The sequence below is a fragment of the Rhea pennata genome, chromosome 1 (genome assembly GCF_028389875.1).
Source record: "Rhea pennata isolate bPtePen1 chromosome 1, bPtePen1.pri, whole genome shotgun sequence".
Lineage (NCBI taxonomy): Eukaryota > Metazoa > Chordata > Aves > Rheiformes > Rheidae > Rhea > Rhea pennata.
Genome location: NC_084663.1, coordinates 55,356,413 through 55,372,531, shown reverse-complemented (window position 1 = coordinate 55,372,531; position 16,119 = coordinate 55,356,413). Strand labels below are relative to the sequence as shown.

General features: G+C 42.5%; 1 protein-coding gene across 6 annotated transcripts in view; it reads right to left on the bottom strand.

The window, feature by feature from the left end:
• MRTFA (myocardin related transcription factor A) overlaps positions 1–6,022 on the bottom strand; it is a 96,287-nt gene extending 90,265 nt beyond the window's left edge. For 5 of the 6 annotated variants that reach the window (XM_062587488.1, XM_062587506.1, XM_062587522.1 and 2 more), the window contains exons 1-2: positions 5,903–6,022; positions 5,093–5,200 (exon numbers count right to left, since the gene is read on the bottom strand). In XM_062587488.1, the coding sequence (XP_062443472.1) occupies positions 5,093–5,120 (28 nt within the window). In that variant the 5' untranslated portion in view covers positions 5,121–5,200; positions 5,903–6,022. Of the gene's footprint in view, positions 1–4,116; positions 4,161–5,092; positions 5,201–5,902 lie in introns of those variants that run through there. The other variant, XM_062587497.1, reaches the window with a different exon arrangement.
• Between the last annotated feature and the right edge of the window lie 10,097 nt (positions 6,023–16,119).

The following is a 16,119-nucleotide window of genomic DNA, read 5'->3' as shown; positions in this document are numbered from 1 at the left end:
AACAGAGACATATGTCACCTTATAAATTTAATTCCCCGTATCAAGCCAAACTTTACAAAAACTTACTAAAACATCCTTACAGTTCTAACAAAAGATCACCTCTTTATTGCTTCTTCTATACTGCAGCCAGTGAGCAAAGATTAGTCTGATAACTGAAGTATTTTCTGGCAAAATGCCATGGTTAAACTGCTTTTATTACTCTTTGTTTATAGTACAATCAAAACATTCCTTCAATCCTCCTTTTTTCTCTGACTATACAGCCATGACAGGCAGAATTCTACTGTCCTAGATTTTCTGAAGAAAAAAAAAATAGTGTCATCTCTAAGAAATGCAGAAGTCTCATCTTGCTGATAAACTTCTCCATCCAATGGAAATGTTTATATGTCACTGTTTACATGTTCAAGCCAAATGGCTGCTATTCCTGTGATTACAATGGATTATTGCCTTCACTGGTGACTTGGGAGTTTGAAAGCATCTGAGCAACACAGAAATTCACCAACATAACTCATGAGTCTGATCTGAACGTAGTAATGCAGATTTCATACCTATCTTTCTAACAATTATACCACCTCTCAAATGCAGGCTTTTAAAAGATTTAAATTCAACATGATTTGTTCCTGGAAAACATGCAAGATAGGAGGCATAAGAGAGAATTTAGAGACATTGTTAAACGAGGTCTAACATCAACTTAGTCCTACCAATCAGTCAGAAAAGCCTTTCATGCAAGTTTAAAAACATCATAAACCATGTCTATCTTGCACAGTGCAGTAGAGATTAAAATACAGACTAATCACACTCTGTAAAGAAACTTCCTATTTTATTACAAAAGCGAAGGAAAGGAGAAAAAAATTTAAAAAATATCATTTAGGAAGAGCCCTTCAATGCTTCTCCAACACCTTCCTCCTGAAAGAGGAAAAGTTTCTGTGTAATTAATAGAAAGTGAATCCTGTCTCATCTTAACTGAGCTGTACCTTCACACATATAAACAACTGCAGAAAAAATAAGTTCATCATAACATGGTTATGACTGCATGTAGGAGAAGATCTCATTTGAATAAGGATAAATAGAGTATCAACTGCATGGATCAATTGTGAAGACACACCCTAAGTGTCTCTACTAAACCACAGAAGACACAGAACTCAAGGAACAACAGTACACACACCTCCTCCCTAGCATGGCTAGAACTAGTGGTAATTGCCATATATTACAGTAAGCATCAGTTTGAGGTTGTAACAGTCTGTTAGGTAGACTCCTGTTCCCAAACAAAATTAATTTCACAAGACTAGACATATTAGTCTCCTGTTCCCCTAAATATTAAGGTACTGTGAAGATATGAAGTCAGCACATTTATTTGCCTCACTGGAAGATGGGAAAACAGGTGGTTTTCTGCACAGCTTTACACCAGAGGCTCCTGTATTGCAGAATATAAACATTTCAATATACACCCATGGCAAGCAGAGATGATAATGGTAGTAGTTCCTGAGCATGCTCAAGGGGAATAATTTTACTTGAGTGAATTAGAACTTTCACAGAAGCAGCCCCCTTTGATCAGCTGTTTACAAATAACTTGTTGATGCATGCAGCTGCAGCTACAAGCTTATTTTGCTGTGCATCACCAACTCTGCTTTTCTGGATCAGTAGGGCCAAAACAAGCTGAAATAGGGAGCACGAGTTAATTAAGACAGGAAAGTAGAAGTAGTCAAGATGCAGATTTGTGGTAGGAGAGCAAAGAAGGCTGGATGGATGGCATACAGTTAAGGTCAAAACCAGCCTTAAATTAAAAGCTCTCCTAAGCTTTAGCTTTCAAGTTTTAAAAAGTGTGTTGAATCTCACATTGATAATATCTCTTAACAATTAAGAATGTGGCTATGTGCCTAAATCAAATATTTCTTCACATAGGAATAATGATGCTGCACTCACACACAAGAAAATTGGGGGGGAAGGAGGAAAGGAGCACTGCACAGATTTAACTCGTTTCTTCAGTTATCTGAAATATAAAAAAAGTCAAATTTAAATAATTACAGTACCTTGCTCAGGGACAAACCCTCAAATTTATCTGCCTGGAGAATAAGTGTCTCAAGCCAAAAACAGAGAAGGATCAAAGAAAATGAGCTACTGTTCCTGTCATCATTAATGTCTGAAAACATAGTATCTAATTTACAGAAAGTCCCTGTATAAGCTGCATGCACCATTTGCCCTCCACAAGAACAACCTGCATTAAAAATCTGAACATATTGACTAACCACTATGACATACCTAAGCCTGAAAATGTAAACTGTCTTCACTCCAATGCCATTCATTTCCCTTGAAGAAGCCACTTAACAGTGTTTGCCCTCCATAAAGTACTCAAAGGAGTAAAGGTAAAATATACATATTAACCACACACATCTCCCTTAAGCTCCAAACAGAATATTTGACAAAAGTTAGAGTTTCTGAACTGACACAGACTCATCCATTTCATCTGCTATTTGAAACATGTTTATGAGAGATGAACAGGACCAGTTTTATGCTATGGCTCCAAAATCGTTACTTTTAGCTGCAGAACTTACTAATCAGCTTCTGCTCTCCAATCCCTCCACTTTAGCTAAGCATTCCTTCTACCCTCCTCCTCCTTTTTATTTTGGGGGATGAGGGGGAGAGGAATAGAGCATACATAGATTAAAAGTCAGTTTTCTTATCTGATTCAGTATGCAGACATATTATTACTACTGAAGTGAGAGCACATGAAGTGTGTGTGGGGGGGAGAGAAGCAGATGGGAATAATGGGAATAAGCTGTTTAAGACAGCCCCACAACTAAAATAAATGTCTGTGTAACCACATCCTCTGTTTTCAGTCTCAGTGCAGCAGTGTGTCCAGCAGGAAATAATTAGATTTGTCTTTCCCAGAGTAGGTTTTTGATGGTTTCAAACTGCTGAACAGTTGCTTTTTCTGCTTCCTCTTCAACAGTTTCTCAGGAAAAGACAATGACCCTCAGGACATCTTTGATAAAATTCTTATTATAGTTGCACAACACACTTCCTTTAAAGATTTACTGTTACCTGTTCTTACGCAGAAGAAATTAACTGTACTCTTCAAAAATGATCTTAAGCGTAATACTGAGCTGTCAGAATGAAAAAGATACTGAGACAGTCAGATTGCATCATCTGGAATACAGGAAGTACAGCTGAGTACACAAAATAAAGACGGAAGACTCTTGGAATTACTATAAATTCTGCTTCTTAGGTAAAAAGTATATATGGAGATGCATCACATATATTAAGACAACTCACTCATTCCAAATGAGCAAACAATTTCTCTTGACAAGGTTTTGAGGTTGACATATGTCCTAAGAATTTATCAGCTTTCTGCTCTGTCATCCAAACCTTTCAAGTTTGTTCTGATCCTCCTGCCCTTACCCCCCCAAATACCACAAAAAAAGTCTTCATGGCTCAACAATGAAGAAAATCTAGGGTTTGGGGGTGAGGGTTTTGTTTGATTAAAAACAAACAAACAAACAAACAAACAAACAAAAAAAATGTTTAGGTGTATTCCAATTGCCTGAATGTGTAATTCCCCCTGGATGTTCAAGTATAAATGAGTTTGTGCAAAATGCCTCTGCTTTACCATACCAGCAGAAGCAAGCTATAAAAACAGTCACAAGCAAGCACTCCTCTCCAAGACTTTCCTATTATTTTATATTCAAAGGCAGGAAAATATAACATTCTTTGAAACAGTACTTTTGGACAACTGCCATATCCATCTAGCCCCATGTCAAAACATCTTCCATACTCCCTTTCTTTGCGCTGTACTTAACAATCTGCTTGTTGCCCTAAGATTCTTCATTTTGTTTTCAAAAGTGTTGCTTATTTCCTACATGATGATACGGTGGCTGGCCTTAGCTAAATCAAAATGAATGCTACTTCTGTAACTGTTGGAAACAGGAAACACAGTGCTACTTATATTTTGTACATAAAAATATGACGCTCAATAAGCAATAACTAACAATATTTCACTCTTTGTGAAATCCTATTTGGCATCTACATTATACATGAACATGGGCTGAAAGGACTCAGTAAGTTACTACATAGTGACTGAGGAGTAAATTCTCCCACTTGTGGAAAACTTATGGTATTTACTTTCTATTGCGAGCCTCTTTCTCCTTTCAGCAGAAAGCAGGAGTCTAGAGAACAGAAAAAGGAATTTACAGTCAGCTTCAGATCATACACTTATTTTTAAATCTATTATTAGATTGTATTTAATCACAACAATTAGATCACTCATTCCCATTTGCTGCTGTGATTAAATAAATGGGTCTCCTTCTCATTTCTCACTCAATAATACTGAAGTATTTTTGGAATGGGTTCTTTCCTACTCGAAGCCCCGAAGGCATCATACTTATAGCACTTCTACAGTATGGATTATAACAGTGTTTTTACAAAAATCTGTTTCCCTTACCAATGTTTCAAAGTATATCTTGCTGCTTGCACATAAAACAAGTGCTGAAACTCATTTGTACAGTTACCTGAAACTAAAATCAACTTTCAGAATTACACTTAGAAAATTACACTTTCCATAAGTCAGCTACAGCAAGGCTAACTAACCCAGAATGTCAAATGCAAGCTTAAAATAAAGACAGAATTGCATATTGATTTTTCCCAATCTCCATGCTGAAATGTTGAGATAGACCCTCTCAGCCCAGAATAGCCACAGTTTATCTTTTCCAAACATTCAGAGCACTGTCTTCAATTCCTACCAAAAAATTAAAGTGTATTTTGATTACCATGATCCAGTAAAGAAACTGCAGACTTAAACAAGCATTTTTAAAGTCTTGACAATACATTTTCTGTTTAGAGTGATTTAAAACGCAGTTGATAAGTGTGGCCCTAACACTGTCTACACAAATATGATACCAAAAGGAAGTGCTGTAAAGAGCAGCAAACCTGAAAGCCCATTAAGATTCATCTTGTAAAACAAAATCAGGGCAGGATTGCGTTTAACGCAAAGTTTGCACGATGCAATATAGTTAGGGTACACAAATGCAGTCACAACGGTCTCTGAAGAATATTTTGCTAACAAATACATTTTGCAACGCTTGTAAATATTTCCACTTACACATAAGACAAATGCTCACAGTCTTCATCTGTGATCGGCAGGATACATGAAGATATGCTGCTCTCTCATACAGGTTTTTACTGCCACAGGGAACGAGGTCCCACTGGACTAGAGAGACATCCAGGTCAAATAGATGTCTGAGTTATCCTAAATACACATCTCATCATAGCACAGGCAAGCATCTTTTCAGTGATAAAATTAACCCTGTGCGATACAGTCTGGTGTGCGCACAGAGCCGTAGGAATGGCAGGAGACTACTGCTGCTGCACAAACCCTATTAAACTACTGCCACCACTGCCATGCCTGTAAAACTGTAAAAGGAAACCTGAAGAAAACAACATCCGACTTACCAAAAGCCAGGAGCCTGTAACAAGAAGAAAGAGGGGCAACGGTGCGCCGAGCCCCTGTCCGGGGGAGAAGGCAAGGAGAGCCCGGAGCGGGGCAGAAAGGGAAGCAGGCGCGGGGACCTCTGCGGGGGTGAAAGCGGCCCCGCCGCGCTGAGGGGCGGCTGCTCCGGGCGGGCAGGGGCCCCGCACCGCGGAGCTGTCCAGCCGCGCCGGGCACCCGCCTCGCCTCGCCTCGCCTCGCCCCGCGGCGACCGTTGGAGAGGGTGGGGGAGGGGGCGCGTGCTCCTCCCTCCCCCCCGCACTAACGGCCGCCGCTGAGGAGAGCTCCGGGCGGCGGCGCGAGACCCAACGTCCCCGCGCCGGGGCGGGTCCCCCGGGCGCGCCCCTCCGCCACACGCACACGCACCTTTCCCCGGCGGAGGTCGCAGCACGGCTGCCGGCCGAGCGGGCGCTCCGTACTCACCCGGTCACGGCTCCATCTCGCGCCGCCGCCCTCGCCCAGCGGAGCCGCCGCCCGCCGAGAACGCGCTTCCCCCAAGCAGCCGACCCGGCCTCGCCACCGCCGACCGGCGCCTCAGCAACCGCGGAAGCGCCCGCCCCGCAGGTCCCTCGCTCGGCGACACGCGTCGGGCTTCTCCAATCGGCGTGGAGACGGGAAGATGAGTGTCACCGGGGACCGCCAATAGGCCTCGAGCGCCTTGGGAAGCTAACGGAGCTGAGGCGGGGCGAACGGGCGCGGGGCGGGCCGGGCGCGGGGTGCCTGACGGGGCGGGCAGCCAATCGGAAAGCAGGAATGATGTCATCGGCGATGGGCGGGGGCGGGGCGGTGTGTCCCCGGGGAGGCGGGGGCGGCGGGGGGGGGGGCGTGTCTCCGCTCTTAAAGGCGTAGCGGTGCCGGGCGGGAAGGGTCCTGAGGGGCAGGATGGTCGCCCTGGCTGTGTATATATATATATATATATATATATATATACATATATTATATATATATATATATAATTTTTTTTCTATATATGTATATATTATTTTATTATTTTTAAAAGTGTTATTTTTATGACGGGGAGGGAGCTGTTTTTTGAAGGGCACGGTGGGCGCTGCGCGCGGCCCCCGGCCTGGTGCGGCCACGGGCCTCGCCAGCGAGGGCGAGCCTGTAGGCCGTGAATTTGGGGTGAGCTGTTTTTGGGGGGGCCGTGGAGGCGAGGGCAGCGCCGGCTGCGTGATGGAAACCTGCCTTGCCCCAGCACTGAGTGGGAGCCTAGGGCCAGGGGAGCAGGAGGCCCCGCGAGAGACGGCTGGAGGCACCCGGGGCCATTTTGCCACAGCCCTCTGTCGTGTGGCTGTTAGCGGCTGAAATTTCCAGCTCGGTCTCATTCACAGCACAGCTACGAGGAAAGGAAGAGTCCAAGCGTGGGGCTGGGCCGCGGGGTGTGTTTGCCCATAATTACAGCTGTACTCAGCAGTCATTTTTCCATTCTATTTTTTTTCCTTGGAAAAGAGCAATGTTTCTTGATTTCAAATTAATTAATACCAGCTGGGAAGAGACATTGCAAATCAGTGAGCCACCCATAATGAAAACTTAGCTTAACTGGGAAGTGACGAAAGCCAAAGAACAATACTGTACATAAAGAACAGGATAGAATAGTTGGAATATTGTAGTATCATTATAAATAACTGGTGCATTCATACCCGCAACGCTGTTCTTACTTCTGGTTATGGTATCTCAAAAGGATGTTTCAGACATAAATCATGACAGAGGCTGTAAAAACACTTGGTGAAGGGTTGTCTTACACTGTGAGTCTGAAGAAATTAGGATCATCTTTCAAAACAAGAGGGGGCATGAGGGAGGTATAAAATAATAAATGGTATAAAGCAGGCAAGGTTGGCCTTTCTTTAGTCTCTTCTATAATCAAAGAACTTGGGGGTATGATATAACTGCAAAGAAATGTATGTGAAGTAGTTAGGAAAAAATGTTTGTGCCATGCACAATTAACCTATAAAACTCATGATAAGAAGCTTGATGATACAAGAATGTTAAGAAGAAGCAGACAGCTTAGCTGGTTACTGCCAGCCAGCTACTATCTCACTCTAGTTCCCAAACCTGACATTTACAGCTCTTGGCTTTTCATTCCCAAGATCCAGTTCAGCTACGGTTATGCACATAAATCTTGAAGTAACATAATTCTTCTCCATGCTCTTTGACAGGGTTAGCCCTCCAGAGGTAGTTTAGTGAAAGAGAAAAGTCAAAAACAAGAAATTTTCCCATGGATGATGGTATTTCAGGGAGTTTTAGGTTTAATGACACCTTCCTCTCCTCCCATGCTATTTCTAAAAATAGCACTTTAGGACTCAGAGAGAGTAGCTCCGAACAGATGAGAAAGCAGGGATGTCCTTCTGTCCTACATTGCTAGTCTTAGTAAAAATGGTGTGTAACTAGTTTTTGAAATCATTTCCTTAGGAGACTGCTTAATAGATCCATTTACAGTCAGGGAGAAAAGATGTGTCTGAGGACATTCAACAATTTGGCAGCAGACCTCACAGAAATACCCAGATTTCCAATTCACGAGCTAGCGTCCTCTACTCATCAGGCCCTATCCTCCTTCAAAGAGATGAATATTTGAGAGATGGAAGTATTTATCTTAGTTTCTGTGCTTAGATTTCATCGTTTTGCTAAGGTCTCTAATGCAGTTGTAAGGTGACAATATTACTGATTCTTTTCAGTATTTATTACTACATATTTCTAAAGTTCCAAAGATATTTACTAGATTGGACTTTGATAAATACACAGGAGAGATAAATAGGAAGAAAGAAATATGCTTGCCCATAAAAGCTTAGTGTCTTCAGTAGGCATAATAAAAAGTGAAGAAAAGATATTACATATAAACTATGTTTTTATTTTACTTTTGAAGGCCTCTCTGTTATTTCCAGTAGCTTTCAGTTTCACTAAAATTTAAAACAAATAAATTAAATTCATGTTTTATTAACATGCATAAGAACAGTCAAAAATAACGGTGAAGGCAGCACATTAAGTATGCTGCATCTTCCATTTGATTTACTGTTAGATGAAGGCTTAAATTCAACAGAGAAAACACCAGTGAGATATACTGGAATATAGCAAAATTCAACCTAGTTGCAGTGGGACTATTTTGAAGTACATTTGAGTAGTTTCTTCAGAGTTTTGAACACCACTGCGTAATTACAAAATCAAGTTACTTTTGGATACCTACCATGAGTAACTAAGCTTGGAATCTTGCACAGAAATACTTAGATTTTTCCAGAATTAATGTCTTAGTCATCACTGATTTAGCATTTGCACTCATTTTTGCACTTGGAGTTCCTGTCTTTTTAAAGAAAGGCAGGAAAAGAGGTGGCACTAAAAGATGCCCTTAGGAGTGTTTCTAAAGATAAAGTGCTTAAAATGGCTCAGCACTAAGCTCAACCTTAAAGGCTGGATGGCCTTCAGCCATCTGAAGATGACTCTGCTTAAAACTGTAAGCTATTAAAGAAACCTTAATACCTCAACAACTCAGAACATGCCTAATAATGTTTACTGTCTTGGTTTTAGGTTAATGGATAAATCAAATGAAAAATAACCTGGTGGGCACAGCTAACTGTTCAAGCTGGAAACATTAATTTATGTGAAAGTAATGAATTCTAGTCTTCTGAATAGTTATATGCGTATTTGCAGTTCAGTAGTTCCCAAAATTCCCAGTGGTTTCCATGGGCCACAGCAGCAGCAGCAGTGTGTGTGTGTGTGTGTGTGTGTGTGTGTGTGAGCTTGCACATGTGCATGTGTGTAGGGGCTTTCCATGGCCTTGGGGAAGTTTCTCCCAGAGGCAGCGGTTGAATTTGGGGTTGCATTGTAGAACTAGCAGGAGATGGTAGGTTCTCAGCTGTGTTTAATCAAGTCGTGGCAAGCAAGCATGAGAGATGAGCGGGGGAAGTGGCTGACACAGAGGCCAGTTGCTTGCAGATTTTTAACAGAATCAGATTCTTCACATGGATTTGTTCTTGTCTTCCATGTCTTGCACGTCAGTGTCTGGCTGTCATCCTGCAATCTCCACAGCACAAGTGCCTCTTGAGAAAGGATTTGAGAAACGACATAAACATCTTAGGTATTTCAGTGGCTGTGTTCAAAGCCTAAGAAACACTGTTTTTCCTATCTTACTAAGAATTTTCTCTTTGAGGTTGGTCAGCTCTTTTAGTTTGGTAAACACAAACTTTGCTCTGTCTATGGAAGCTTTGCTGGACAAGAGATCTGCCTTCCTATCTGTCTTTTCAAGAACAGGATTTTGTCTGCTCACCTAATCAAAGTAGCAACATACAGGAAAAGGAGGGCAAAAGCAGCTGAAATCTTTTTTTTAAAAAAAAGTTCTTTTGGAAGACATCAAGTGCAAGAATTTCAGATAAAGAAATTGTTTGAGGAAATGGTAAGTGCATATAAAAAGTGACAAGACTGGTGTCAAAGTTCAGGCTTAATAATCACAGTGTATCTATGAAAGAATACATGAATTATTAACTTAAGGCTGTGGTTTCCAAGTCATGAGACACACAGGCGGAAAAGTGTTTACCATCCATACAAAAGTATAGTGATAAAGATACGTTGTGGTTCATGAAAGAAGCTGAAGGGTGATCATAATCCTTGGGTCTGAAAGGAGTGGAGCTGACAGCCCCTCATGAAAAAAATCTGCAGTTATTGTAGTGTTTTACTACTTCCCATAGATGGAGCCAAACTCATATAGTCCAGCTGCATGCAACTCCCCAGCAATGCATGCAGCATCCCCAAATTGCAGTAGGAGAGTTCGGGTCATGTAACACCAAGCCCTATACCCTGCTCCTTCCCCTAGACTGACTTGCTAACGCTATCTCCCTGTCTCCCAGGTCGGTGCCTACAGTTTAACGGCAGCAGGCAGTGAGACAGAAAACCCTAATCTGATACCAACCTTCCTACATAGCTTAAGAGGAAACGTCTTTCAAATGTTGTAAAAATTACCTTCCAAACTAAATGTTACAGCAGGGCTTGGATTATTGGTCCATTTTCTGCACAGCTGAATGGATAAGGCATTAGAGGAGGGCCCAAGAAGCATGTTTTACAGATTTCCTGCCACTGCTGCATTGTGATCTTAGACAAAAAAAAACATGATTTACTAGGTCTAATTATTATGGCCTTTCTCTGTAAAATGTTTGGGATCTGTAGAAGAAACACAATGACTTGTAATAGAAGATAGGAGCTTAGGAGAACAGAGAGGAGGACTCTACTGTTCCTGCCACTTGTAAAGTGAGAGCTAAGTTACATCTATTTGATAAAAAAATGGTACAAAGAAGACAGGAACAACTATCAGACAAACAAGGATAAGAGCATTACAGGGTAAGAAGTGAATATTTCCAGCCTTTGGACTTAACAGTTTATCAATAGCTTTCTGACAACAACACTCTTTGCTCACTTCAAAAGCAAAGAAAGGCATCTTACGTCTTCTGTCTTCAGAACAGTGCAAAACAACTCATATCCTAGTAATGGACAAAAGTAAATATTTCCACACTGACTTTATTGATCTGGCAACAGCTTTCATTACCTTTGACTTGAAAGTGTTGTTAAGGTGTCTGAGGCAACTTACAGAGTGCCTGTGTGCTAGACTGACGTTTTACTTTTAGCAAGACATGGACAACAAAGTAGCTAATTTTCCCAAAAGGCCTTCAAATTTAGAGGGCCGGTCTTGTTATCCTGCTACTCAATGTTCCTGCTGAATCACAAAAGAATTGAAACACTGAGACTATGTGCCAGCAATATCCTGGTCATACAAATACGTGACCGCATGGAGAAGAGGTCTGTGTCCGGTTTATATCCCTTTGGCTTCATGCCTTTGGCTGCATTTTCAGTAACATTTAACATTTCCGTAACAGTCTAACGTTTATCCATTTCACGGAGGTGCACAGTGTGCAGTAAGAGCTGGTGGCAATCAAACAGTTAAGGGAGCTGGGAAGGGTTTTCATGTGCCCGACCAGTCTTTTGGATGGAGCCTCCTACCCAACAGCTTGCCGTGAAGAAAGAAGAGGTGCTGGAGCTGCTCTGGTTTAGCACATCATCTGAGGCCTGTTGGTTTTATTTTTTTCCCCAGCTGACGTTCTGACTCTGAAGTCTGGTCTTGAAGGAGTTATGTTCTCCAAGCAAGAGAAGCCATTTCCTTGCTAGAAAAGGTGCAGCTGGAGGATTTGGAAAGAGGAGATCCGATCTCCGTGCAACTCTGGGGCTCCCCAGAGAGATGCGTAATCAGCTTGAGGAGAGGAAGTGTGTCACTCGCACATGTTTACTTTGTTTAGATGTCTCTGATGCAGCAGTGAGCACAAGAGGCTTTTCAGATATCTTTTTGTGAAGCCTTTCTTTCTGATCTCAACTGCGATGTCATCCCCAAAGAGCTGACTCACCCACCAGGGAACGCATGCAGAGGCTGGGAAAGTTCAGAGTTATTTTCAGAGCTCGAGGGAGCTGCACCATGGGGTCCCTCTTGCTAGAAGAGGCGTTGGACAGAGAACAAGCTGTCCAAGAGCATCTGAGAGGCCTGCTTAGAAGCGGGAGGCTGCCATGACCCCACAGACTTCAAAACAAGCAGACTGCGAAGGCAGAAATCAGTGCGGAACAATCACCACCCACTAGGAAAGTCTTTCTTTGGTGTTTTGATCTTGCCCTTCACCTTCAGATCATTTTGCTGCATTAAACAGTCCCTGGAGAAGGAACCTGGCAGTGCCCAGACAAATATGCTTCACACAGAAGTACAAGAAACTGTGTGGCACAGCTAAGGAATACATTGAATTTGGCAGGGATTCACCAACTTGACTGCAGGCTCACCTTCTGCCTCAGTTTATCTGTTTACCTAAAATCCAACTACCCTGGCTGATATTTCCAAAACTCCCAAGTCTGGATAGGGTTTATTAACATAATATTTAGCTCACCGGCCTTAATATCAAGATTTGCAATTGTGAGAGTAAACTTTTAAAACTGTGATTTGAAATATATGTTAAAAGCAATGGAAAGAAAAGCTCTGGAGGGAAACTGGAACATTCTGATTTGTGTCTGAGAAAAGAGAAATGAATCAAATGGAAGGAAAAAAGAAAGAGTGCATAGTAGTATCTGGGGAACATAGCAGAAGATTCTCAGACAGACTTGACTTTCCTACAAAATAACAAATACAGGCATGAACACTCCAGAAAAAAAGAGCCAAAAACTAAGGAAGTAGGAATGCAATTCACTTCTAAAGAGAGCATAAACCAGCTCTTTCTCTGTGGCATATCAGAGCTGCTTTCCACTTTTCTCTGCCCCTACTCAGATCAACATTGAATCTGAGCAGGTGAAGCCATTTGAATTTGTTTACAAAGAAAGACATCCTTGAGTGGCAGCATTGCCCATCAGACTCCAAAGACTCTTCCAGCTGCTAGCAACACAGCAGGAGTAGAGGGCAGCTGGCCAGGGCTCTCTCGGTGGCAGCCTCTGGGACCTGGAGAACCATCTGTGGGTGGATGGTTAATACTGGGGACTGTTCAGCACCCTCGGTGGCGACGCTCTACAGCTCCGTTTGCTTGTAGGGAGCCATTTCTGAGGGTCAGAGTGAAGTGCCGAGGTAAGGGGCCCGATGGTAAAAGGCTCTCTGCAAAGCTGATTTCTCCAGAAATGTGTTTGGTGCCATTATGTGACATCAGGAAATAGCCTGGGGGTCTCACTTCAAAAAAGGATACTGGAAAAAGAGAATAGGTTTGGAACCGAATGACAGATATGATTAAAGGAATGGAGAGACTGCGATGCTGAGACCCCCTATGACTCTTGAGTTTACAGGGAGACATGCAGAAAAGAGAACATAATAGAAAAGCAGAAAATAATAAAGACTGTAAAGATGCTCTGCTGGTTGCTGCTTACTCCTGTATGGCATGAGGACTCAGTGGGTCTGAAATGTTGCACATTTTAAAATGGGTAACAGGAGCTGTATTTATTACAGAATAATATTATGTGTGTACAGGAGCTATATTTACTGCAGAATAATGTTATGTATGTGAATTTAACAGACTATCATTAAGAACGTGAATTAACTTAGGTCTTAAAGAGGATTAGAATAATAATAATAAAAAAAAAAGATAATTAGAGGCTGTTACTTTTATTAGCTCCTTTATGTTTGAGGGATAGAATCCCACTTGCTTCAGGGCACAGAATAACCTTGGAAAGCCCAGGATTAGAAATAACTACTTTTGTGCACAAATTATCCTGTCCTTCTCTTGAACTTTTTGTGGAATAACCTTTTGCTGGTTTCCACTATAGATAGGACAGTAGCCTGCAGGGGTATTTTTGCTGTATGTTTGTTACTACTGAGGCACATTAGTAGAGGCTTGGACCTATGCAGGCCTTATACCAGTTTTTCTGATCTTTCATCTAGTGCTCACTGCCGCTGCTGGCGCACAGATGCACCAAAACCTTGCGGCTCCTGTTGCCCCAGCTCAGCTGAGGGTGAAGTGAGCCACATGCACTGCGATTGCTGTATATCTGCTTTTCTTTATCTGCTGGGCTATCACGTGCTGCGGGGGATACCTATACCATCTGACCTTTATCTTCTATCGCACCTAAAAGGTACCCATCCTCCTGGACTGTACAGGCAGCTGGCTCATGCGCCCATGCAGACTGTGCTTCGTGAGACCTGTCACGAACGCCTGTGTCTCTCAGTCAAGGTGGTGGCCCAAGACTGGCTGGGATTGATCACACTTTTACGGGGAGGCAGCAAGTCAAAGACTAAATGTATTTGATATAGAGATACCATGCATTGGGTGCCGCTGCCTCAAGTCCAGAGAGACTTTAAAGGTATTTAGTTTTCCTGTGTGAATCCATGCTTTAAAATGTCTAAACTAGTCAAATGTATAATTTGATTGAATGACAACCATAGAAGAGAACGTGATGATTATTCATGAAACTTTGGAGGATATAAATGTCAAGGAAGGAGAATTGTTTATGATGCTACTAGTATAGTAGCACGGAGGAATCGAATGTATTTGAGAAAAGGAAAGCTTTGGCTCAATACAGAGAACAAAAATATCAGCTAAATAAAGCAACCTAAAATAAGTAACTTTACAAAGCTTAAGAAACCAAACAAAACCTTTTCTCCAAGAAGGTATTTTGAAAAAGGAAAAGTACCGGATACTACATTAAGTTCTCACACTCGTTATGGATTTTTATATGGGAGCCACTCAAAAATTATGGTGATGGCGGCTGCCTAAAATGGAAGGAGCTGACAGTAATCTCTGCTTGATTTGAATAATCCCTGACAGAGAGATACTGAAACCCCTTAGAAGCAGTAAATTAAAACTGAACAGAAACCTGGCACATATAGTAAATGACGCATATAGTGAATGGCACGATCTCCTGTTGGGCATTGCGTGCAGAGGACAAACACATCATGATTTTCCACTTCTAAAATCTCTTGGTCTATAAAAAGTACTTCTTCCAGTTATGGAGACAAATAATTTTGACAACAGTGATTTATCTTCTTACTGCAGAATTGATCCACTCTTTTTCTCTGTTTGTTTCCTCCTTTCCCTGGTGAGTTTTAAGTGCAGAGAGAAGGTGTCTGATTTGTATAGGAGTTTCGCATGGATGAGAGATCTGAAATTGAGAAAATACCACTGCTTTTCACATCTAGGGCACTCTCTCTTTGTTGGAGTGTTTTGGGGTCTTAAAGGCTGTGATAAAGCAGATTCAGTCCAAGCAGAGGAATGTTAAAACTTCAGATAAGAACAGAAATAGTCATTAAATTCATGCACTGTATTAGAAAAATGCAGCAGTAGCTAAAGAAAATGTTTAAAGGACATTTAAAGTGGAAATTTACAGCCAGCTTAATGGTCAAAAATTATTATTTGAAGGTCAAAGTTGAGCTTCCTAGGCAGACTTTCCTCTCTCCATTTTCTGCTGATAGTTTTTAAACAAAAGGTTGGAAACACCTGCACAACTGACTGCTGTGCTTTGGTGACTGGATAGGTAAGACAAGGCTTGTGACGGGGGCAGCAGGACGGGTGCTGGCAAGGGGAGCATCCTCTTGAGCTTTTAATAAGCGTTGGCTCCTGCGCAAGCGGAGAGGCAAAGGGCTGCTGAGCCATGTTTGCAGTACTTCAACTGCTGGTATTTGCAGCATGTACCAAAACCAAAATCAAATAATTCCCCTGTTAGATCATGCTAAAGTGTTCTGCTTCTCATTTCTGTGCCACATAAAAGTCACTGGGCGTGCTGCAGGGGTGCTGGTGAAATCCAACACCCCGCAATGCCCAGAAGTTTTAAACCAAATAAACTCCTTGCCTCTTCTGGTCTTAAAACAGGCAAGTAGGCAGTCAGTGAAGACTTGTTGCTCTGTATTTAAGCTCTGGTGGAAAAGCCTGGCGTTCCCGTTGGAAATGATGGATGATGGCTTTCGAACGGCGCGGTGCAATAGCTGGCAGCCATCCCCGGGCCGCTTCAGCGTACCTGCTTCGCCCGAGCCCTGCGCTCCTCAGCACCCGCGCGGTTTTGGCGCTGACGCCCGGCTTGCCGAGCACCCGCCGACGCGTCTCCGCGAGGCTTTGGCACCGGGCGCCGTCGCCGGCTGCCGCGGTCGCCGGCGGGGAGGAGATACGTGCTGGTAACGCACCGCGTCGGGGCACTCGGCGTTCCCTTGTGTTTGTGTT